The 23,923-nt window shown below is 60.8% G+C and overlaps 2 protein-coding genes across 2 annotated transcripts; one reads left to right on the top strand and one right to left on the bottom strand.

Annotated features, from left to right (window-relative positions):
- The first annotated feature begins 2,374 nt into the window (after positions 1-2,374).
- SYTL1 (synaptotagmin like 1) lies at positions 2,375-11,275 on the top strand. The gene is made up of 15 exons (XM_038531416.1): positions 2,375-2,660; positions 4,762-4,990; positions 6,365-6,513; positions 6,706-6,784; positions 6,873-6,918; positions 7,355-7,427; positions 7,733-7,830; positions 7,962-8,075; positions 8,279-8,445; positions 8,689-8,785; positions 9,120-9,278; positions 9,536-9,614; positions 9,740-9,839; positions 10,635-10,840; positions 11,045-11,275. The coding sequence occupies exons 2-15, from the start codon at positions 4,800-4,802 to the stop codon at positions 11,182-11,184; spliced, it is 1,698 nt and encodes a 565-aa protein (XP_038387344.1). The 5' UTR covers positions 2,375-2,660; positions 4,762-4,799; the 3' UTR covers positions 11,185-11,275.
- Positions 10,388-23,887, bottom strand: MAP3K6 (mitogen-activated protein kinase kinase kinase 6). The gene is made up of 30 exons (XM_038529592.1): positions 23,861-23,887; positions 22,144-22,549; positions 20,750-20,889; positions 20,648-20,671; positions 20,234-20,424; positions 19,950-20,118; positions 19,503-19,609; positions 18,912-19,082; positions 18,713-18,825; positions 17,936-18,095; positions 17,574-17,736; positions 17,386-17,493; positions 17,223-17,272; positions 17,034-17,129; positions 16,784-16,871; positions 16,577-16,710; positions 16,183-16,310; positions 15,794-15,930; positions 15,360-15,465; positions 14,706-14,863; positions 14,415-14,607; positions 14,180-14,318; positions 13,744-13,903; positions 13,458-13,634; positions 13,080-13,185; positions 12,697-12,868; positions 12,488-12,600; positions 12,319-12,392; positions 11,958-12,034; positions 10,388-11,754 (listed from the first exon to the last, which is right to left on the bottom strand). Exons 1-30 carry the CDS (start codon positions 23,885-23,887, stop codon positions 11,664-11,666), a joined length of 3,978 nt encoding a protein of 1,325 aa, XP_038385520.1. The 3' UTR covers positions 10,388-11,663.
- Between the last annotated feature and the right edge of the window lie 36 nt (positions 23,888-23,923).

The following is a 23,923-nucleotide window of genomic DNA, read 5'->3' as shown; positions in this document are numbered from 1 at the left end:
CCTCCTGCCCTGGGTCCAGGCTGTGGGAGCCCCCACCTTTCCACATGCACCATTCCAGAGCTTTCTCCTCCAGGCAGGTGAGTATTGAAACCCTCCTGTATTTCCTGTTGGGAAGAACTGGCAGTAGCATTGGGAGGTGGGGCTGTGCAGACCAGCGCCCTGGACCTGTCGGGTGCACAGCTGGGGATAAGCCAAGGTGATCACCCCGGCCTCTGGCCTCTCCATGTCCATCGGTCATATTGCCAAGTTCCTCATGCCCACCCCCAGTGATCAGGTCACTGCCCTGCCCTCCAACAAGACAGCAGAGACTGCTCATTTCTGGTCCTTTGCCTCCCACCTGTTGAAATTGTGGCCCTCCTTTCCAAGGCTTGGTGTAAAAGCCACTTCCTTGGTGACGTCTCTCCTAACCTTGCCATGTGTCATGTGTCATTTTAGTTGAACTAGCAAAGAATTTGGTCTCTGAATCCTGAGGGCCTTTTGTGTTCCTCCTGAGGGTGGCCTTGAGGACAGCCCTAGCTGCTCTGGAAGGGTCTATCAGCTTATCCCAGACCCTGCAGTGCTGGGGTTTCTCCAGAGCAAGAGAGATGTGCCCCCTCCCTTCTCCATAACGATTCCATTTTCAAAAATCTGTTCTGCATGTATATTGGGGTCCAGCTGAGAGTTGGTTGTGGGGAGGAAGAGTTCCAGGATAGAGGACAACCACAGCAAAATGGATAGAGAAAGCAATAAGGCCTGCCCCCGCCCAGCAGAACTTTAAAATTAGCCTGGGGGAAACAGGATACAGAGAGGTGCCATAAAAATCACCAGGTTACTGAGTGCTCAGTGTGTGCTAGGCCTCATCAGAAAGTCCTTTACCCTCACCACAGCCCCATGAGTTTGGGGCTATTGTCCCCATTTTACAGATGAAGTGAGCGTAGAGAGGTAAAGTGCTTTGCTCAAGGACACAGAAGCAGGAAGACTGGAACCATGTTCAAGCCCAGTAGCCTAGTTCCAGAGGCCCCACTCAGAACCACCATGTGGGCAAAGCACAGGGGGTAAGGTGGGGAGGGGCTCTTCTCCAAAGGACTGGGTGCTATGACCTAAGAGAAGGGAGAATGGATGCTGGAGGCAAGCCAAGGGACACTCCTTAGAGCAGTCCCAGGAGATGTCTGTTGTCACTGCCCTGGTTTTATAAAGGCAGACAGTGAGGCTTACAGATTGTCACTGATCCAAGTCCACTGGGGACCACATGGCAGAGCCAGAAGTTTAAGCCAGACCTGTTGGCCTCCAGGGCCCCTCCCCCCTCACCTAAGCTCCTTGCATAGTGTGGAGGCAGGGGAGCCCAGGGAGGGGTGGGGTGGGAGGGGCAGTGGCAAGTGGGGAGGGACAAGGGAGCATCAAGGGAAGTGGAGCCTTTGGGTAGGCCCCTAAGGATGTGGGTGGCAAGGACACCAGAGCTACACTTACCTTGCAGCTATGAGAGTCAGGCCTAGGAGTGGGGCAGCCAAAGAGTTAGTCAAAGGGCCTCAGGGAGGCCAGGCTTTTTGGGAGGACTTTGGAACCAGAGGGTCACCCTGCTTGTCTGTCAGCACCTTCCAAAGCTGAGGAATCACAGATAAAAGTAGGGCTCAGAAAGGGCCTCCAACAGCCTTGTGCAGGCAGGACCAGAGGGGCTGAATGGAGGCCAGGAGATAGGGAAGAGGAGGACTCCAGAAGAGGCTGGGCCGGTACTGACTGACACTTGGGCAGTAGGAGAGCAAAAGTGATGGGGGACAGATGGGGATGGGGGGCAGGGGGCAGGCAGTCTGGGCACTGGCAGCAAGCAGCAGGAGGCCGGGGGCTGTTCAGAGCAATGGGAACTTGGAAATAAAATTTGGTTGGGGGTGGAGGATACAGAGTTAGGGGGCAGCGCGGCTGGGCTGTGGCCAGCACTTCCTGGGAGTTGCATATGGATATAGGGAGGGACAGCGATTGCCAAAATGTACCGTGTCTGAGAGGGGACACCTGGCACCTCCTATGCGCTGGCTGGGCAATTTCTTGCCCCCTGGAATAGGCTCTTCACACCACTGCCCATAGTTTGCATAGGAGGAAATCACAGCTCAGCGTGGTTGAGACACCTACTTAAGGTCACACAGTGGCAGAGAAGGAAATCTACTCAGGGTCGAAATCTACTCAGGGTTGTCTGCCTGCAGTCAGCAATCGTTCCTTGACTCTGCTTCTTAGAAAGGTTTCTAACCTTGCTTTCAAAGCAAGTTCCTATCAGCAACTCAGCAGTCAGGGTGGGGCGGCCACCCATTCCACAGATGAGGCAACCAAGGCTCTGAGGGGTTGGTGCCTGCCCTGCTCCCAGGAGTTACAGAATCAGTCTGCAGCAGGGCTGGGGCCAAGCCTCAGGTGTCTCTCACCCACCAGATCAGCTCTGGGTTCTCTGAAAGCCAAGGCTGGCGTGCACCCCAAGGGTGCCAGGAGTCCAGGCCCGGTTTTGCATCAGGCCCTGCTAAGAAGGTGTTTCCTCCTCCTCCTCCTCCTCCCCGGGCAGCTGCTCACTGGTGGCTGGTTGAGTCAGCCTTAGTCCCTCTCTGCTCTTCTCCAGAAGTTCTGCCCTGAAACTCGGCTGCCAGGAGTGCAGGAGAGCGTGGGTCACCCTGCGGAGGTGTCTGATCCATACTGGACCCCTACAGGTAACACACCTCAAGGCCAGTTCCCTGCCAGCGTCCCAAGGGGCAGATGCTCCCACCTGGTATCCTGGGTACCTTTTGGGGCCTTGGGGGTCCAGGGAGGTGGGAGTAGGTCTGGGACTGGAACATATTGACCAATGGGTCTGTCCTATAGTGTTGAAATAGAGTGGGGAGGACGGGACACTGAATTCCGCCTCTAGGAGAAGGAACTTCAGGGAGGGCTTACTGCTGGGGACCCTCGGCTCAGATGCCCACAGCTGAGCCCAGGCAGGCCTGCTGAGCAAGGGCAGGGTCAGGTCTGCAGGACGTCCCCCACCTCCACCTGCAAACACACACTCCGCCCGCCGGTGGTCCCTGGGGCACCAGAGCACACACCACCACACAGCCCGTCACACAGCCAGCATAGGGAGAAATCTACAATGCACGAACCACACAGTGCTGTCACCCAGAAAGTTACTGAACGCAGACAACAGTCACCCACGCGGCATTGCATTGTGACATGATGCATTGACACACATGCGGTGACACAATATTCACATCCACAGAACAAACAGCCTCAAAGACCCCACGGTATGCAGACACGTGTGCCATACTCAGACTCTCACAAGGGCACAACATAACACAGAGACCTCAGCACAGGCTTGTGCACCACGCCACAGAAGAGCCCCCAGCCGCGCATTTGCAGCACCCAGCACTTTGAGCACGCAGATGTTCAGGAAGTGTTGTTAATATGGGGCAGCCAGGCATTCACACAGGGTTAGACACAGTTCTACCCCTAGACAGGAACCCTAAGCTCCCTGGTGAGGGTGAGGCAGCAGAGGGAGAGCGCTCTCTCGGGCTCAGACACTGACTCAGCTGGGAGGGCACAGCTCAGGCAGCAGCGGGCACAAGCCAGGACTTGCCTGTAGAGATCCCTCTTCCATCTCAGTCCTGCCTGTCCCTGGACCTGGCCTGGGAGGGGGTGGGAGGGGCAGCAGGGGAGGAGACTGCCCGGTGGGCTCGGGCCATGCCTCCATTCCGCCAGTGGCTCAGTCATGGGCCCCTTGCCACGTCCACATGCCCCTCAGAGCTGGGCGAATGTTTTCCTTCCGGAGTCACCATGGTACCTGGGCAGCCTGAGCTGCTTTGCAGCACTTGGCCTCCACCCCTGGGACCCCAGCCAGGTCCTGGCTTGGGGGAAGGGGGAGAACCAATGTGGCCAGAGCAGAGGGGCCCCAGGATCCAGGCAAGAGGGTAAGGCTGGCAATGGGGACATCCCTGGCTGGAGGCCTCAGTGGGAGTGGGTACAGTGGTTACCTCAGGGGGGAGGAAGTGGAGGTGTAGGCTGGGGAGGAGGTTGCCTCAGACAGGAAGGCCAAATGGGACAGGGCAGGGTGGAGGTGAAGGGTGGAAGGAGGGAACCCATATTGGGAGCTTCCCAGGGTGGGGGGCTATGGAGGGGGGAGCAGATATGTGTGTGCACCTGTGTGTGTGTGTGTATGTGCATGCACATAAGTGTATTTCTGCATTCGGTTAATCAAACTTTTACCAACCGTCTATTGTGTGCAACGTATGGGCTTCTGAGGTGAGGCCCTGTCCCTGTCTTCAAGGAGCTCATGATCCAGTTGGTGGAGGGGCAATATGTATGCAGAAGTCTGTGTGACCCGTGCGTATCTCGGGTTGTGTTTTTGTCCCCAAGTTCTATATTCTGTGGAGCCTTGTATGCAGGTTTAAGAGTGTACATCTCTTGGTGTGGGCATGGGCCTAGCACTAAGACTGCATTGGGTCCTGAGCGGGGGAATGGGCATGCACGTGCCTGTCTATGCGGCTATCCGTGTGCACATGTGACCGAGTGTGCATCTCGCTGTGGGTGGATGTGTCTACATGTACCAGCGTGTGTGCATCTATGACTCTGCACACACCAGCTCCCTTAACCATCTTCAAGTGTGTCCGTGTGTTCATGAGCCAGCGTATGCACAGGTCCATGGGTGCATCTGATGGCACCTTGATCTCAGCCTTCCTGGAGTTGTACCATGCCCACCACCTGGGCATGTATTTGGGCAGAAAAGAGCAGTCAGCTCCAGGATGTGCCCTGTATTTGACTTGCCCCTTGATCTGCTCCCAGGGAACCACGCGTGCCCTGCTGGGGCACTGCCCCAGCTGATGCCCCAGAGGGGCCACCCATCTCAAGAGGGGCTGTGGGCCCTGCCCAGCCTCCCCATGGCGCATGAGCCAGAGCCTGAGGCTGATGGCCTGTTGGACCTCAGCTTCCTGACGGAGGAGGAGCAGGAGGCCATTGCCGATGTCCTGAAGCGAGATGCCCACCTTCGCCAGTTGGAGGAGGGCCGGGTCAGGTGAGGCAGGGCAGAGGAGCTGGGGAGGACAGGGCCTCGGGCACTGGGAGCTCAAGTGCACCCCTGCCCTCTCCCAGTGTGTGGCCTGTCAGATATCTGGGTGGTTCCTGTTTTTGCCCACTGGTCACCTCCGCCCTTAACCCATGCAGCTCTCTACCTCTCCCAAGGTGGCTGCACCAGCTCCCTTACCAGCCTTCCTGCCCGCAGGCTTGTCCTCTCTGACCACTGGTCATACTGCAGCCCGAGCTCCCAGATATGTCCGTAATATCCCCTGCTGAGGGACGCCTGGGTGGCTCAGACATTGAGTGCCTGCCTTTGGCTCAGGGCATGATCCCCGAGTCCCCGGATCAAGTCCCACAGCGGGCTCCCCACAGGGAGCCTGCTTATCCCTCTGCCTGTGCCTCTCCCTCTCTCTCTCCCTCTCTCTCTGTGTCTCTCATGGACGGATAAATAAAAATATTAAAAAAAATAATCCCCTGTTGAAACCGCCCATGGTTCCTCAGCACCTTGCTTCAGGGGCAAGTTCCTAAGCGTGCTCCACAAAGCCTCCCTGATGAGTTCCCTGCCAGCCTCCCCCATCTCATCCTCCACCAGTAACCCCCGCCCCTGACAGACATACACAGAGTATCCACTAGAGCCACTCAGGTGCTTCAGAGTCCCTGAACACATTCACTTCTATACTGTTCCTTCTTCCTGGAAGAACACAGTGGCAGAGGAACATGGGGCTTACCAGGAGTATTTGGAGACAGACAGACACCTCTTGGCTATGTAACCTTGGGCAACTCAGCTGACCTCCCCAGCACCACTCTCCTCATCTGTAAAATGGGACTAAGGAGCACTATCTCATAGAATTAGAAGGAGAGATTATGCACAGTAGTCATTTATTTATTTTGACAGAGTGTGTGTGTGTGTGAACACAAGCAGGGGGAGTGTCAGGCTCCCCATACAGCAGGGAGCCCGATGCGGGGCTCAATCCCAGGACCCTGGGATCATGACCTGAAGGCAGACACTTAACTGACTGAGCCACCCAGGTGCCCCCACAGTAGTCGTTTAATGAATAATTACTCTCCTTCTCTGCCTGGAGAACTCCAATTTGTCCTTCAAGAAGCAATTCAAACGTCACCTCCTCTGGGAAGCCCTCTTGGATTCCCACAGGCAAAGCTGGCCTTTGTCATATCCATCATGGCACCCACCTCATTATAGTGTACTTGTCTATTCTGGAACCAGTCTCCCCATCAACCTGAGCTCCTTGATCCAGAGTAAGCATTGAGTCTGATTTGCTGTTGTGTCCCTGGCCCCAGGTACAGGGCCTGGCACAGAGTGGGTGGCAGAAATGTTGGTTGGGTGACAGTCATGCCCTCCCTCATCCTCTAGCAAGCTCCGGGCCTCGGTGGCAGACCCTGGGCAGCTGAAGATCCTGACAGGAGACTGGTTCCAGGAAGCACGCTCACAACGGCACCACCATGCCCACTTTGGCTCTGATCTTGTCCGAGCCTCTATCCGCAGAAAGAAGAGCTCCATGGGTGAGAGGAGATCCCCGGGATGGGGCTGGCGTCATACAGGCCAGGGCACTGGGTGTACACGGACAGGAAGAGAGGGCCCCTGGTAATGTGTCTCTGGGTGGGCACCACCCCTCAATGAGCTCCGGGCAGTGAGTGAACAGCTCCAAAGGCCAGACTCCCTGAGACCAAGGGTTCACAGAACTTCTCACCCAGGCACAGGAGATCAGGCTCCAGGCAGCGATGGGGAGGCTGAAGCTGCTGAGAAAGATGCTGAAGAGGAGGTGGAGTCCAGGTGAGGCAGCCTGGCAGGGAGAGGAGAGAAGGGTGTCTACTAGTCCCCTGGGGCCTCTCCCCTGACAACCACTTCTCCCTTCTCCTAGGCTCCCCATGGACAAGGCACCCCAAGAGATGCTCAGCAAGGCTAAGGTGAGTAATGAGTAACAGAATGAGCTAAGCAGTGGGCCTCCAATGCTGCTCAGGTGGAAGTGGGATGTGAGACTCAGGAAACCCTCGTCTGGGCACTGTCATCGTCCTCTGTCAAATGGGGTTATGGACCTGGCCTCTAAGGGAATCTCAGAAGCTGGCTATTAGGGGTGGTGGGGGACTGTGCTGGGTGAGTTTCAGGTCTCAGGTACTGTCTGCCACCCATGGGACCCTGGGAGTCAGGCGGAGCAGCGCCTGAGCATGAGGAGGTGTGAAGGACAGGCCCAACTGGTCCTGCAGCTGGTTGCCAGCCCTGCCCTGAGCACTGTGCCCAATAAATCTGGGGTAACCAGCTGGAGCCTCTGGCGGCTGACCCCATTGTGACCTTTGACCGCTTCATCACTAGTTTCCCCCCACACACACCCTTTGCTTCTTTCAGGAACCTGATTTTCCCTCACCATATGTCCCCCTAAAGGCTTCAGATCAGGAGGAAGAGCCCCAAGCCCAGGAAGGTGAGTAGGAGGGTGAGTGTTGGGGAGTACAGAGAGGTTTCAGGGATCGGAGGCGGCTCTAAGTGACCCCAAACTGTGTTCCCCTTCCTTCACCTTCCAATTCTCTCCTTGGTTCCTGCCCATGCGTGTGTGTGCGCGCGCGTGTGTGTGCGTGCGTGGGTGTGGGTGTGGGTGTGTGGTCTCCAGGGGTTTCCCGCAGCACCGGACCTGAATCTGCAGGTCACAGGGATTGCAAACCAGTCCCTCCCAATCTGCTTAGGGCGGGCAGGAGAGGGCCAGGCTCAGGAGCTTATGCCCCACCCCAGCCCCGGGCCCCGGGGACCCGCAGGTCTCGGCGGAGGAGGCGGACCCGGAGCCGGAGCCGCGGTCGCGCGGAGAGGAGCCGCCGCCACCCCCAGCCCAGGTAGGCGGGTGGCCCGCGGCTGCTCCCAAGACCCGGAGCGGATTCTGGGCGGGGAGTGCCCCGCCCCAGGCTGAGAGCCGTCGGGGGAGGGGCTGGGAGAGAGAGGGCGCCCAGTCACTCCCCACCCCCAGACCCAGGCGGCGCCCGAGATCCTGGAGAACGGGGAAGAGGCTCCGGGGCCCGGCTCCTCAGTCGACCGCATGCTCAGCAGCAGCTCCTCCGTGTCCAGCCTCAACTCCTCCACGGTGAGGGGTGAGGGGTGAGGGGTGAGGGGTGAGGGGTGAGGGCTAGGGCCGGGGGGCAGAGGAGACGGGTGGGCGACGCCTTCCCTGCAGATCCCCGCGCGTCGCCCCGGCCTGAACTCTCCCTCGCCCCCGACCCGAGCGCCCCGACCGCCACGCCCACGCCCTCCCGGCCCCCCAGCCCTGACTTCCACCCCCTCCCGCAGCTGAGCGGCAGCCAGCTGAGCCTGTCCGGGGAGGCCGAGGCGGGCGCGGTGCAGGTGCGCGGCTCCGTGCACTTCGCGCTGCGCTACGAGCCGGGCCCCGCCGAGCTGCGCGTGCACGTGATCCAGTGCCAGGGCCTGGCGGCCGCGCGCCGCCGCCGCTCGGACCCGTGAGTGCCGGACCCGCTCTCACCGCCCCGCCCCACCGCTCTCCTTGGCCTCAGTTTCCTTGTCTTCAAAATGGGACTATCAACGTCCTTGGGAGGCGTGGGGGTTGAGTGAGCGAACTCCTGGACAGCCCTGCTCGGGAAGCTGTGCTCCGGGCTGGGGCCGGGGAGGCCCCCCGGGTGGGGGTAGGAGCTGGGGGGGCCCCCCACTAAGCCCGGGTCCTCCTCACCCCTGCCCCGCCCCAGCTACGTCAAAAGCTACCTCCTCCCGGATAAGCAGAGCAAGCGCAAGACCACAGTGAAGAAACGGAATCTGAACCCGGTCTTCAACGAGATCCTGCGGGTGAGGCTGCGAGACCGGGCGGCCCCCCATTAATGAACCGGACGCCCCTTTCCCCGGGGGCCGGGTGGCAGGGGCAGCCGTAGTATGGTCGTTCCCCGTCGCTCCGATCCTCCGTTCTGCGGGAGGAACGGCAGGGAGGCCCTCCGTCCACGCGTTCTCCAGTGGGCCCGTCTCGGGGTGGGCATGGCGCTAGTCTAGACCCCCACTAAGGCCCCTCGCGGCTCCCCTGGATTCCCTCGTGCAGGGAGCGCTGTAGGACAAGCCCCCGTCCACACGGAGCGCTGAGGCGGGGGCCAGGCGCGACGGTCCCTTACAGCGCACCCCCTGTCCCCAGTACTCCATCCCGCAGGCCGAGCTCCGGGGCCGCGTGCTGAGCCTGTCCGTGTGGCACCGCGAAAGCCTGGGTCGCAACATCTTTCTGGGCGAAGTCGAAGTGCCTCTCGACACGTGGGACTGGGACTCTGAGCCCACCTGGCTCCCCCTGCAGTCCCGGGTGAGGCAGCCAGGCCGCGGAGGGTGGCCCTGCCGCCTAGGTCTCCTGCACCCCGCCGCGCTTCCTCCAGCCCCCTCAGACACCGCCTGACCCTTCACCTCCCCCTCGGCCTCACCTCCCCCAGGACGGCCTGTTCGGTCCCCTCCGCCCCCCCCCCCCCCCGCCTGACTACCCCCCCTCGGTGTCCGGAGACCCCGCCCCTTCACAGCCCCTTTCCCTGGGGCGGGCTCCCGCCCTGACCCGAAAACCTCTCGCAGGGCCCGCCCTCTCCCGACGACCTCCCCAGCCGCGGGCTGCTCTCCCTGTCCCTCAAGTACGTCCCCGCCAGCTCCGAGGGTGAGTGACCGCCCCGAGAGGGGCCACACGGACGGACCCTGGGAGGAGGGGGCCTCCGGTCCTGCTACGGTGGCGGGGGCGGGGGCAGCGTGGGGCAGCCTGGCCTGAGCTGAGCCTCTCCGCAGGCCCGGGACTGCCCCCCAGTGGGGAGCTGCATTTCTGGGTGAAGGAAGCTCAGGACCTCGTGCCTCTGCGCTCAGGAACCCTGGATACCTACGTACAGTGGTGAGGGGCATGGAGACCTCCCCACTTCCCTTCCTCCACCGGCCCCCCATGTGCTCTGGAGCTCCCCACCTCTGACAAACCCCTCCTAATCAACCACCGGTGATACCCTGCTCCCCCACCACAGTGAACGGGACAACTTGAGCAAAAGCCTGGAATCAGGAAAGTCAAACACATCCTTGAGGAGTTGCATTTCAGAGTGACTGACACCCATAGGACTCGGAGAACTGAGGCTGGGATCTGGGAGGTCACAGGGACTCTTCCATGAAAAGACTTGGAAGGCCAGGCCTTGGGGTTTGGCCCTGAACTTAAAGTTCAATAGTTTTCAAAGTAAGCTCTGGGGGACCTCTAGGGGTGCCTCCAGGTGCTACCCCACACTTAGAGAGTGAAATGCTGAGTTAGGTGGATCAGGTTCTAAGTTCCTAGCCCTGATTCCACCACAGACGTTGTGCTTTTACTTCTGAGCAATATTTTGTCTTGCAGAAAGGGTTGGGAGGCTTTAAAAAGTTTGAAAACTACTGGGGGCAACAGGAAGCCAATGAAGGGAATTGTACAGGGAAGTAGCAGAACTGTATTTCTGTATTCTGTGGGGTCCTGTGAATAACAGCTGTCACTTTTAAAGACAAGAGGCCTGAGAGGGGGCTGCCCAAAGGTCCACAAGTAGTGAAGGTCTGAGGCTGGGTCCCAGGCAGGAGCCAGAGGACACAGACATTGTGAGGGAGAATGGGGAAGATCTGGTGACTGGCTGGTCCTGGGGAGTGGGAGGGGATAGCCACCTGACTGCTCCCTCCCGCACAGTTCAGTGCTGCCTGATGACAGCCGGGCCAGCCGCCAAAGGACAAGGGTGGTACGGCGCAGCCTCAGCCCTGTGTTCAACCACACCATGGTTTACGATGGCTTCGGGCCTGCTGACCTGCGCCAGGCCTGTGCCGAGTTGTCCCTCTGGGACCAGGGGGCCCTGGCCAGCCGCCAGCTGGGGGGCACACGCCTCAGCCTGGGCACCGGTGAGTAGGGCTGGGCCCTGGGAAGATCTGACACCAAGAGACAGGGGCTCAGTGTGTGGCCCTGGGCATTTCTCTGCCCTTTGCCGAGCACTGGTGTCCACTGAGAGCTGCCTGCAGTTCAGAATCTGGGACCAGGCAGGTGTTCCTTGGGACCTAGAATGTCCAACGCAACCATGCCCTTTACCCCTGTCGGCACATATCCAGGCAGCAGCTATGGCCTCCAGGTGCCCTGGATGGACTCCACATCAGAGGAGAGGCAGCTGTGGCAGACGCTCCTGGAACGACCGTGTGAGTGGGTGGATGGCCTTCTGCCCCTCAGAACCAACCTGGTCCCCAGGACATAGCTGCCCTGCAAGCCCCACCAGACTCCTCTCCAGACCCCCCCATCTCAGGGCCTGCCCTTGGCTAAAACCAATAAAGTCTATTCAAAGGGCAGCGAGGGGCTGATGTCTGTTTTTGGGCAGCAAGACTGATGGCAGGAAAGGGTAAGGTTAGTGAAGGGGAACAGGTGAAGGAACTTTAAACTCAGACACAGACCTCAGGGAGCTGGTGCCAGGACTCCCCCCCCCCCCCCCACCTCAGAAGTTGCCAAGGCCCAAGTGTACAAAGGTGTTCTGTTTAATAGTCTTTGCCTGGTGGTACTTGATATGCTTGGGGCATCTCTATGGTTGACTCCCCCCATGGGGCTAGGCCTGGGCCCTACCCTGCCCGCTACCCTCAACCTGGCCTCCTCCAGTTGGCCCCTGAGTCCTGGGGTAGGTGTATCAGAAGCTGCTTGTGTCTTCATTCATCTGTCCTTGGGTCTAGCCTCTTGTCTCGGCTCTCATTCGGCCTCCTGTCGGCCAGGGGTAACTGGTGTGGATCCTGCTCGCTGTGCCAGGATGGCTCTCCAGATGCGGCATACCATCCCTCCCCTGGGGACAGCAGGCTCCATGTGGTTCAGCCAGAATAAGGCCCTGGGCTCTCTCTGTTACCCCACTCTCTGCCTGATGCCCCCTCTGTCCCCGGAGGACACTGGTTTCCAGGGAGGAACCTAGGCAGGCATGCAGCTGAGGGTCAGGATCTGGCCAGCACGAAGCCATATACATGAGTCATCCCTGAAGGGCTGAGGACATACCTGATGCGGGTGTAGATGAGGTCATCTCGAGTGGCACAGGTCAGTAGGGTACGGAGGGTGAAGCTGTGGTTCAGCAGCTGGTTGTGGTCAAAGACCCGGATGTAGAAACAGTGGAAAAGAAAATCAGAGGAAGATGTGTCCAGAGACCCAGGCACTAGCTCTGTTCTGCTACCAATATGCCAGGGCAGATAACACCCCTTCCTGAGCCCCCCTTCTCATCTGTACAATGGGGAGTATACTAAGTGCTCTTCCGGTACTGAGATTCTCTACATGAGGAAAAGAGTGAGAAGAGCTGAAAGATGGACAGAGATGGAGTCTTTGGTCAGTGGGGGTCAAGGGTGGCCAGCCCTCTCCCCCTCACCATCTGGATGGTGCCTGGATCCACGTTCAGTTCCTGTAGCCACTCTACCAGGCCCTGGTCCCAGGTGGGAACAGCTGTCGAGGAGAAGTCAGGTGGTAAATCCAGGGGTACTTCCTGGCAGAGGCAGCCTCGCACTTGCTATTATGTTCTCCAGCCAGGTGCCGCTCACCTGGGGGCTCGGAGGCCAGGGCGCAGATCCGGGCCTCCCCATTCACCCGCTGTAGAGCTTGTTGCACCAGGGCCTGGCACTCCCGTTCTTTCTCAGCCAGGACATCCCGAAGCCTGGGGGAGTGCACAGGCCGCGTGAGTAGAAAGAATGGAGTAGCGAGTGAGAGGGAAGCTGGCCCAGAGGCCATGGGCAAGTCCCAGGGGCTTCACCTGTCAGTCTCGGCTCGCAAGAGGTCCAGCTGCACCATCCGGGGCGGGGGTGCCTTCTCTGCTTCCTCGGGGAGCTGGCTGAGCTGGACCAAGGTCTCCTGCCGCTTGGGCTGGGGTTCCTCTTCTTTACTCGACTCCTCTGACCTCGGTGGGATGGCCTCCGTCTCCACTTCTGCCAATCCAAGGGACTGGGGTGAGCTCGGGCAGGGAGAGAAACGCCCATTTGGGACCCCCAAACGGCCGGCGGAGGGCGCAAGGCTCTGGCTACCCCGGGGTTCCTTCCAGCCGGCCGGAGCCTAACCCCCGCTGGCCACGCCCCCTACCGGCCCCATCCGTGCCCGTCACGCCCCCCCTCGGGCGGGATAGCTCCTCGCCAGGTTTACCTGGGCCCAACACAGCCAGGGCTACCCGGACGGCTCGGCTGAGCAGCGAGTCCAGCACGAACATCCAGTGTGGGCGGATGTGGCGCCTGCGGAGGATCTGCTTCACCTGCAGAGCGAGAAAGGGCGCGGCGAGTCTCAGAAGTGGGGCATTCGCTAGAAAGGCCTAGAAAGTCTTGCGCCAGAGGCAAGTCGTGTAGGCGGGCTGGGGGCAGAGAGAGGTGCTGAGAAACTAGGATTGGGCAGATGTCCCTTTCCTGATGGCTCCATCTTCACGGGGAAGACCTGCAACCTTGCAACATCAAGTCCTTGCACATTCCCAGGCACAGGGAGCTCACTACCTCTTATTGGGCAGCCTGAGCCCCGAGCAAGCACCCTCACCGCATCCGGGAAGGCGAAGAGCGGTCCGTGCAGAAGCGCAGGCCCGAGGCCTTGGGCCCGCAGCTGCGCCTGCAGCGCCCGAAGCTCCTGGGCCAGCTGGCGGCGGTTGGGAGTGTGGATGTGCGCCCCCAGGCAGCGCAGGAGCTGTTCCACGTGATTCCTGCCGGCCCCGGGACCCTGAGAAGGCAGAGGGTCGTCAGAGGGCGTCCGCCTGAGTCGGCAGAGGTGCTCTGGGGGTGGAGGTGAGGGGGAGCCACCCCCGGAGCGCTGGGGCGGGCACGCCCACCTGTTCCTGCTTCAGGCACAGACTGTCCGCCAGCGTGGGCAGCTCCTGCTCCAGTACAGCCGCCAGCATGGCCCGGCGCTTGCTCTCTTGATGCAGCAGGCTCAGCCCAGAACTCTCCTCAGGGGACGTGGGCTCCTCGGCTCCCGGTTCCTCGGGCACCCTAGTGCAACAGGGAGCTGCGGATGGAAGGCGGGTAGCAACACCATCCAGCCACCTCCACCCCAGGGTTCGAATCCTGGCTCTGCCTTTTACTTTTATGCCAACCTCACAGGGGCACCATAAATACAGGTTGGAGCATCTGGAAGGGAGGCACCAAATGCCATCCTTGAATGTGGTGGGAGGTGCCCAGGCCCCCAAGGGGAGGGGGCTTCTTTTGGAGGGAGTATAAGGGCAAACCCAGATGAGGCAAGGCCACTCCAAGACCCTGTGCTCTCACCGGAGCTGGCTGGTGTCTCCATAACTGAGGCAGCGCTTCGGGGGACTGGATGGGTGCTGAAAGGGTGCCTGAGGGCGTGGGAATGTCTGGGACTGGGTGGTCAGGTCAGCTGAAGGAGTGGGGCTGGCTGAAGGGGCATCTGAGGGAGGGACAAGGCTGTCAGCCTGCCCCCCGCCCCCGCCGTCAGCCCTCTCCCCTCGCCCCAGTGGGCCCACTCCCTCCACCCGCAGAGTACCTGAGGGCCGCAGTGCATGGCGGGGGGAGCCAGGGCTGCGGCTCCTCTTCCCGGGCTGCAGGAAGGGGTCCCCCAGCAATGCTTGAGCACTGGCTCGGAGACGGGGGTCTGGCTCAAAAGTTCGGAGAAGAAAGGCTTGCGCCTCCGCTGACAGAGAAGGGGGCATTGGCGGATGCACCTTGTACATGCCCACCTGGGAAGGGTCAGGGAGGACAAAGGTCAAGGTCAGAGGAGTTTGGGGCTCCGTCTGTCCCCATCCCACCTCATGAGCCAGGCTGTGAGAAGTCTCACCTGAAACATGGCAGCCTGTGGGCTCCCTAGCTCATGGAAGGGTGGGCGACCTGTGGCCATCTCGATGACAGTGCAGCCCAGTGACCAGATGTCAGCTGCCTTCCCATACCCTCGTGGGCCCTGGTCAATGATTTCTGGTGCCATATACTGTAGGGTCCCTAGGGCAGGAGCAGTAGCAGTAATGCTCACCTAGGCTCTAAATGATGTGTGTGGGGGGGGGGTCGCTCTCATCTTCTAGCCACCTGCACCAACCCTGAAGTCTGTCATCCAAACAATTCCTGTCACCTACCCTGCTGGTAGGTGACATCTATCCTGAGTTTTCCTCCCTCATCTTAGGTTCCATCACATTCCAACTCCTTCACCCACAGTAGGTTCCATCACACATCCTGGACAGCATCACCCACTCTGAATCCCATCACACACTTTTGCCCATATCGACTCTTCTGGGCTCTGTTTTAGTTACTAAATTCACCACAGCAGCTACTCAAGCTCCAGTTCTAGATCCTGTCACCTCAGCCCGCCTCAATCACTGGCGGTTCTGTGCCCCATTAGGGTTCTAACTCCATGGCCAGGAGAAACACCATTCCCTGGAAGGCCCTAAGGGTCCTTCTGTCCCAGCGCAGCATCCCCACTCACCACCCCACACCCCACTACCTGTGAAGGTCTCAGTGCAGGGTGTGATGCCTGCCAGCCTCTTGGAGGTGCCAAAGTCAGAAATCTTGAGCAGCCCACTGAAGGTGTTGATCAGTACATTGTCCCCCTGAGTAGAGCAGACACAGTGGACATCAGGCTGGGCTCCTGGTGGCGGAACTGGATCCTCTCCTGGGATCCCATCTCCTACAATCACAGCCTGACTCTGCCTCTATCGACCTCCTCCCTCTGCCATCCCACTTATGAGCCCCTGGGAGCTGGCACCTGGTTTGGGTTCAGGTCTGAAGTTCTCTCCTTCCCTAGGAAGTCTCCTTGCTGGATTCCCCATCCTTTGCAAAGGGGTCTGCATTCTTAATATAAACTGCCGGCCTCTGTCTAGAGCCAAATGTCCTCTCCCCCTCCTCCAGCAAGCCAGGGTGGGCAGCTACAGGACTTGCCTTGATGTCTCGATGCACTATGCGGTTGTCGTGCAGGTAGCTGAGTCCCTGCAGGATCTGGCGGGTGTAGAAACTGATGGTGCTCTCGTTGTCCTGCAGGGGTCCCCACACGGAGCGCAGCAAGGAGGACAGGCTGCCTAGGCAGACACAGTCCAACATCAGCACTGGCACCCATTTACTCCAGCCCTCAGCTCTCTGCTCAAGGCCAGGCACACCCATGCCACCCCCCAGACCCCATCACCGCCCAGCTGCACTGTGTCAGCTAATTATGGGCTACACCACACCCACATGGTAGGATTCATTGTCCCCTAGGGTTCTCCACCCCTACGTGGCTCCATCCCTATGGCCCACACTTCCAGTTCCACTGCCATCCCACACAGGGCACGTACCTCCGGGCACTTCCTCCATGAAGATCTTGAGGTAGCCGCCCTGGCTGGTCGAGCCCAGGTAGCGCACGATGTTCTTGTGGCGAAGGCGTTTGTGCAGAGCAATCTCTTCGTGCAGGGGCTGCGAGAACCTGGGGCAGGAAGGGAGAGGAATAGGCCGCTTTGGGACAGAGGCGCCCACCCAAGTCCAGCAAGAGGCAGGCCACCCCCCAGGACCCAGCCCAGCCCCAAGCCCTCTCTGACCTCCACCTGATCACCCAGCCCACCGCCCCTCCAGACCCTGGGGCCGCGGGGGTTCCCTGCCATTCTGCCCCCACACACACACCCCACCCCCGCCTGGGCCCCTCTGCCTCCGACCCCCTGGCCTCGTGGCCCCGCCCGCGCCCACGCTCCACACCTGCTGTCACGCTCGGGGATCTCCTTAATGGCGATGCGCACCCGCGTGTGCCGCTCGCGGCCCGCGTACACCACCCCGTACGTGCCCTTGCCCAGCACCAGCCGCTGGCCCGTCTCCGTGTACTCATAATCAAACTGCAGGGGGGGCGGAGACGGGGTTCAGCCCGTTGGCCTTGCCCCTCCTCGCGCTCCCAGGCCCCTTCCTCACCTCCAGCACCTCCCTCACGCCCTCCGCCTCCTCCGAGGGCGCCGTGGAATCCGGATTCGTCACCAAGGCTTGGATCAGGCCGCAGAACCTGTGGGTGGAGGTCAGGCCGGCGGGAGGGGCTCCTTGGGTGGGATCTCTCCCCTCCCAGGCCAGGAGCACCCAGGGAACACGGCCCTTGGTTTCCCCCCTCACCATCACTACCACCCCCCACCCCGCACCCCGCACCCCGGCACCCCGAGAAGCTGCGCACCACCGGCAGTGCCCGGCGCTGGGGAAGCACAGCTGGACGTCCTGAGCCGGGGGAAGCGCATAGAGGAAGCAGCAGCGCTCGTCCCTCTTGGAGGAACTGGGAAGGGATGAGGAGCCACAGTGAGTGTCCTCCGGCCCGTAGCACCCCCACACCGCACTCCACCCCAACGCCCCAGGTCTCCCCTCGCACCTGACCCCGCAGATGGAGGCCACCGGGAAGGTCCAGCTGGAGGGAACGTCCTAGGAGAAGAAGCTGGGTCTGAGGGGAGAGTCAGGGGACTGGGTTTGGGGATGGGAGAAAGGTTCCAGAGAAGGGGTGCACAGCGGTGAGTGGGGGGCCTCAGCGACTTCACCTGGGTTTCTGGCTCCAGCAGACTCAGGGTCACCGCGCTAACGGGATCAGCACCCTGAATCTCAAGCCTCCCAGGCAGCAGCACCTTGTTCATCTCCAGGACCAGCACCTGCAGATGACGAGGAAGGGGGCAGGTGAGAAGGGGCCCGCTCCTCTCCTAGGCCCCACACCCCCACTGGGCAGCCTCACCAAGCACTGGTCCCCCTGGGGACAGGCCGTCTTGAATGGCTGACAGGACTGCAGCAAGAAGTGGAGCCAAAAGTGGGCACGGTGTGGGGGTCCTTCCGGAAGCTCTAGCATCGGTCTGAAGTGCTGGTACAGCAGGAAGGTTTCCATCATGGACACCAGGTACCTGCAGGCACAGGTACCCTGTGCTCAACTCAGCCCCAGCCCCAGTTAGCACTGCCAGGGGGAGCAGACTGGCTTGGCTGTAGCCTGAACATGGGCGCTGGGTGCACCAAGCAGTGGTCTGGAAGAGGCCAGGTCATTGGCTAGAATGCCAGCGGACACGCAGCCTGGGCCCGGCCGAGACTAGAGAGGGGCCCACCTACCATATGGGAGCATTGAGCTTGTACAGCTGCTCTGCAGCCAGAGCCACCTGGGCGAGGTCATTGGCGAGGATCTGAGCTCCCAGGTAGAAGCCTACGTCCCAGTAATACTGCATCTTCTCCACGCAGCCTTTTCGGGCCAGCAGGCAGCCCAGCTTCATGCCTGGGAGAGAGGAGTATGGGCCCTAGGGAGTGTGGTTGCAGGTTTGAGCAAAGCATAAGTGTGGGCCACAACATCCAAGTGGGCAGGACCATAGAAACAGGTGAGGGGTGCCTGGGTGGCTCAGTCAGCTAAGTGTCCAGCTCAGATCATGATCTCAGGGTTGTGAGATCAAGCCCCACATCAGGCTTCAGGCTCCGTGCGGAGTCTGCTGGAGATTCTCTTTCTCTCTCTCCTTCTGCCCCTTTCCCTACTCTCCCTCCCACTCTCTCAAAAATAAATAAATAAATCTTTAAAAAAATAAAAGATAGGAATAGGTGAAAACTTAGGTATGACTCTCAGGTGGGAGTAGGAGCTCAGGCACAAGGAAGGTTTGGGGAACAAGTGTATGTTGAATTCAATGTGTAGGGAGTGCAGGTGTGGGCTTGGGAACACTGTGGCCTCAAGGGCTCATGAGGACCCAGGATGGGTATGAGGGTCCAGATGGGGATTCAGGAAGAATAGGTCCAAAGGGGGGCAAGGCCAGTCCCAGCTCCAGCCCAGTGTCCTCTCTGCCTGGGCTCTGTCCTGGCCCTTCTGAGGCCTGCTGGTGGGAGAAGGGGTGCAGGACAGGGACTCACCTATTAGCCGGAGCTCCTCAGAGTCTTCAAAGCGCTGCCCAGCAGCAATGAGCAGCACAGCTGCGTTGATCCCCGAGTGGAGGCTGGGCTCTACGTCAAAAGCCTTGCGATACCTGGGATAGGGGGTAGAGACTCAGGGCCAGACTGATGCCCACAACCCCGTCCTTCAGCCCACTGCCCACTCACTGCTGCCCCTTACCAGTGATACGCCTGCTCCCGATGCCCAGCATCCTGGAAGCCAGAGCTAAAGAACATGTCCTTGTAGACACGGCCACACATGCAGTATAGGTCAGGGGCCACAGACCCCTCCCCCTGCACCAGTGGCAGCAGCACAGCCAGTGCCTTCTCCCGGTCCCCAGGCCTGTTCCTCCTAGGGAAAGGGGGAGATAGAATGGGAACTTACGGATGGCCCTGCCCCAACTCTGTCCAGGAACCCCAAGACCCTGAACAGCAGGGACCCTTCCAAAGGCCTGACCATAATGAGCCCAGAATAACTGTGACTCTGGTCAGCATTGACCTTTCTAGAAGTAATAATCCCAGATAGAGGTGATTCCTAGCAGCTCTGACTCTGAGGGACAGTGACTGTGGAAGCTGTGACCACTCCAAGGACAGCGGCACCATCCCACCACACCCCAGGCAGCAGTAATAGAACAACAGGGACCATCTGACATCAGTGTGACCCTGGTCAGTCAATTCCCTGAACAGCCCTGATCTCAGACTGCAATGACCTCACATAGCAAGACCCACGTCCCCAAGGGGGCTATGACCTGAACCGTGCTCTGTCACTCACCGGTTGAGGGCAAACGTGTAGTGGAAGCAGATGTTGTGCTGCTCGGCCACGTCACAGGTGGGCAAGGCCTGCAGTGTCTCCACCAGCTCAATGATGGCTGAGTAGTCCTGCGGGAGGGAATGGCGCACACTGGCACGGTGGCCTCTAGTGGGTCCCATCGCCCCTGGACCCAGAGGAAGACCTTGAGTTGAGATCCCCTCCCATCCCTGACACTCCATCTACCCACCCACCATACCTGAGGCCCGGGAGGTAGTGTAGACACCACACTTTACACAGAACCTGCTGTGTGCCCCACCTTCCCTACTGCCCGGGGAGACAGTGACATGATCATTCTCTACTACGGATTAGGAAACTGAGGCTCAGACACATCAGACAGCCAGGAGATGGACTCGGGTTTTCCTGACACCGAATGCCGCTGCCCTGCCTGCCTCTCTGAGCACCACACACCTGCACGTCGCGGTAGGAGAGCAGCAGGTTCATGATGATGTCGGGGCTCAGCAGCTCCACGCTGTCCAGCCTCCGCTGCAGGCGAGCCAGCTCCTGCCGCAGCTGCTGCCCGGAGAACCGCTCCCGGGCCCGCCGGATGTCCTGCCGAATGGTCTCTCGGAAGTAGCCACTAAGGCCCCCAGCAGAGGAGGGAGGGGGAGAGCGTGATGGGGCCTGTCCCTCAGCCCCAACCTGCTGTGCCCTCACCAGCCTTGTCCCGGTGCACCCTCCCTGCACCCCATTACCAAGAGTCCGTGGGTGTGGTCTCCAGCAGGCGGGCGAGCCGGCCCACCAGGGGCGTTAGCAGGGCCTCGCTGCCCACCCCTGCCTGGACTAGCCCATCAGCCAGGCCTCTCAGGAGGCCCGCATCACCGCACAGCACCCGGCCACTGGCTGTCACCACATAGGGGATCAGTGTGTAGCTGCCAACACAGTCCTGGTGGGAGGGAGGCAGGAGTCAGTGCGGGTCAGAGGTCAGCACCAGGCAGGGATTAGAACAGCTGAGAAGGGGCATACTTCACGAAGGCTGGCAATAGGGAACAGAGGCCACCCGGATGTCAAGAGAATCAGAGAGGTCAGAGGTGACTGAGGAGGCCAGGAATGGTAGTGGAGAGTGGAGGTCAAAGGGTAAATTGGAGTAAAGGGTGGATTCTGCTCACCGAATTCTTCTGGAAAACGTCTTCCTGCAGGGGGACAGTCAGATTGGTATCGTAGATAGGCCCCAACCCAGCCTGCCCCCCACCAGCCACCTGGCCACCTACCCGAAGGGCCTGCAGGTCAGGGAGGTCAGCCTGGGAGCAGAGGAGCACGTTGTTGGTCATGCTGAAGCTCTCACGCACACCAAGGTGGTAGAAGAGGGAGGGCTGCGCCAGGGAGCTGCTCACCTCCAGTACTACCACGTCTGCGGGCACACAGGTGCACGCCCTGAGCCCCGCAGCCTAGCGGGTGGGGGAGGAGTCTGGGGACCCCTCCTGGCTCAGATGGCCTTCCCACGTGACCCCAGCAGGGTCCAGTTTTGCTCTGGTCTGTTTCCCCTTTCTAGATCCCTCTGGCTCTCATACAGAACTGATGATATCTGTGGTGTTGCGGGAGAGGATTGGGCTCAGTGGGCTGGGACCCTCATCCCACTGTTCCAGAACCTGTGGGCACTCAGCACCGAGAAGAGGAGGCGGGCACCAGCCACCAGCCTGTTCTAGGCCATGTGAGAGGCAGGTGTTGCCCAGACACAGACGTCCCCTACCCTGCGAACTCAGCGCAGTCTCTTGAAAGAGGGGCCGGCACCAGCAGTGTGTAGACAGTGCTGCGCCTGTGTGGGGGGCTGTTTCTATTTCTGTGTGTGACAGTGTCTGCGAGGGCCTGTGTGAGTCAACACATGTGCGATTTGCGAGTCTAAGGCCGTGTGTGTCTTTGCGTCCTCGACGTCAAGTCAGCCTTCATTTTTAGGCTGCGATTTTAGGGCCATCAGGCAAGGTCGGTTGCCAGACTCTTGGAGGAACAAATAAGTGTCAAGGGCGAGACGTCCGGGGCGGCGGAAGGGAGGGGTGACGGGCGCGGGAACGGCCACCTTTCTAGCCCCGCCCCCTGGCGACCCCGCCCACTACCTCGCCACTTCTGGGACCTCAGAACCCAAGCGCCCCCGCCTAGAATCCCGCACCTGTGGGCCCCTTCGTGTCTCTTTCCCCCTCTCTAGCCCGATCCTCGGAAGCAGCTACCGGCCCTGAACTCCGGCCCCCAAGCACGGCCCCTGTCCCTAGTCCAAGTTCCCTCCCAGGATCCGCTCTCACGAGCTCCACGCCAGATCGCCTTCGGCCCCACTCTTGAGGTCCCACGCTCCGCCCCGCTCCCAGCCTCGCCGAACTCCCCACCCCGCTCCCCAGGCACCGGGCCAACCCCAGAGGGCTTTAGCCCCAACCCTGGACCCCGGGGGCTCCGGGCCCGCAGCCAGTAAGTCCCAGCCCACGCCCGGCTGCGCCCCAGATCCCAAAGCCACTCTTATGGTGACTCTGCCTCGAACCCCTCAGCCTAGTCACCTTGTGTCCCCCAGACCCTACACCCATCCCGGGGTCTCCCCGGATCGCCGAGCCCCGCCCCGCTCGGCCCTCTCCGGGCCCCCAAGCCCCGCCCCGGCCCGGCCCCGCCCCCGGCGCGCGCTCACCCGCGTTGTAGAAAGAATCCAGCGCCGCGGTGTCGCCCAGCGCCAGCGTCCCGAAGGGCAGGCTGCAGAGCTCGGGTCGCGCTCGCGGCCCGGGGAGCTGCGCGCAGGCCTCGCGCAAGCAGCGCAGGGGCAGCGGCTCGGCCTCGGCTCCCGCCTCGGGCTCCACGCCGGGCTGCGGCTCCCGGGTCAGCACGTAGACCACGCGGAGCGGCCGGCTTCGCGCGCAGCCCCGGCCCGGGGACGCGGCGGGGGGCCGGCCTCGGCTCAGCGCCTCGGCCAGCGGGTCCTGCCAGCAGCTGCCGGCGCGCTCCAGGGCTCCGGACCGCACGCACCGCCCTGCCGTGCTAGGGCGCTCGGGCGTCGGGCGGCCGGCTCCGGGCACCCGGGCCGGGACAGGAGCCAGCGGCTACGGATCCAGGGAGCTCAGCAATCTGGTACGGGATCTGGAAACCCAGACTCGGCCAGAGGTCCTGTTCCGGGAATCTGGAACCCAGGGCGAGATCCGAGGTCCGACTTGCAAGGTCCTGAGGATCCCAAGTCGGGGACTGGGTCCCGGGAATCTGGGGCATCCAGTGACCCGCGGCTGAGTCACGTAGGGGATCCCGGGAATCGGTCCAGCCGCGTCCAGCACCCGGACACCGCAGGAAAGAGTCTGCCTGCCTCTCCCCTGCCCTCACATGTAGGCCGGGCCCAGCCCTTTCCCGGCCCACTGGGAAAGCTCCACCCTCGGCCCTGGGGCAGCGCCCCTCCCTAGCGGCCCGGGACTTGGCTTGGCCTCTCCCCTCCCTTCTCTCCCGGCAGAACCTCCTGGCGGCTTCCGGAACCGCCTGTGCCCCTGTGCAGGGCAACCGGTGTGGGCCGCACAGGCCAGGGCTAGGGGGACGTGTGAACCGCGGGACCTGCCCTGCAGGGACCTGTTGAATGAGTGGATCTCCAGAGACAGCAGGGTGTGCGGAACACAGCGAGGAGCCGACATCCCCCCCCCCCCCCAGCTGTGCAGGCAGGGAGGGACTAGAGTGGGGCCCGCCAGGAACCTGGTGCTTGGCATCTGAGCCCCGGCCTCTGCCCTTTTGCCAGGGGGCTGCTTTCCCCCAGAATCCCATCTGACCTTTGACCTCCACCCAAACATGACTAGGGGACCTGAGTCCCCACATTTCTCTGCCACCTGAAGAAGAACCAGAAACCAGAAACCCTTGAGCTACCACACCTGCACAGCTCCAAAACCCCCTGGCCTTCAGTGTGAGCTAAGGAGGCAGCAGCCTGGTGTAAACCTCGGTGTAAACCTCGGTGGGTTCTGAAATCAGGAACTGGAGACTCAGCTGCAAGATAACTCAGCTCGGTGACAGGGCAGCATGCAAGCCCAGGACTCCCTGCCGGACTGCAGTTATCATAGTCTCAACTGTGTGTTGCTCTGCCACTTTCTAGAATGTGCTTGAGAACTGCTACCCTGTGGAAGACAAACATACCTTCCCTGGCTTGACTCTGAGTTCAAACTAGCCCAGAATGGGACAGGCAAGAAATAGTAGAGAATGAGAACTTGGCTTACAAGAGAGGTGGCAGTGAGGGGGAAGGGGGCACAGATGGCCTAGAAGCACAGGTATGTGCCAACTGGGTGAGACGCTACACAGGTCGGCCCACAAAAGCATCCACTTATAGGACCTGGAGGGCACCAGAGTGCTATCTGTGGATGCTTGAATCCTTCCAAGTCCTCCACTACATGCTCCTCTGGCCTCGGCTTGCACATCTCCAGAGATGGAAGCCTCACTACCTTACGAGGCCA

This window comes from Canis lupus, chromosome 2 (assembly GCF_011100685.1).
Source record: "Canis lupus familiaris isolate Mischka breed German Shepherd chromosome 2, alternate assembly UU_Cfam_GSD_1.0, whole genome shotgun sequence".
Lineage (NCBI taxonomy): Eukaryota > Metazoa > Chordata > Mammalia > Carnivora > Canidae > Canis > Canis lupus.
The sequence above is the reverse complement of the archived record's forward strand: the minus strand, read 5'-3'. Positions and strand labels throughout refer to the sequence as shown.

Bases quoted from the DNA above. Each gene is read 5' to 3' on its own strand.
- MAP3K6 (XM_038529592.1), bottom strand. From the start codon at position 23,887: ATGTGCAAGCCGAGGCCAGAGGAGCAT. The intron at 19,083-19,502 runs GTGAGTGACAGA...CCCTTTCCCTAG, and splicing joins TACACGTTTGCCCTCAACCG to GAGGAACAGGCCTGGGGACC. The intron at 11,755-11,957 runs GTATGTCCTCAG...TGCTGTCCCCAG, and splicing joins CTCATCTACACCCGCATCAG to GGGAGGGATGGTATGCCGCA.
- SYTL1 (XM_038531416.1), top strand. From the start codon at position 4,800: ATGCCCCAGAGGGGCCACCCATCTCAAGAGGGGCTGTGGGCCCTGCCC. The intron at 6,919-7,354 runs GTGAGTAATGAG...TGCTTCTTTCAG, and splicing joins AGATGCTCAGCAAGGCTAAG to GAACCTGATTTTCCCTCACC. The intron at 9,279-9,535 runs GTGAGGCAGCCA...AACCTCTCGCAG, and splicing joins GGCTCCCCCTGCAGTCCCGG to GGCCCGCCCTCTCCCGACGA.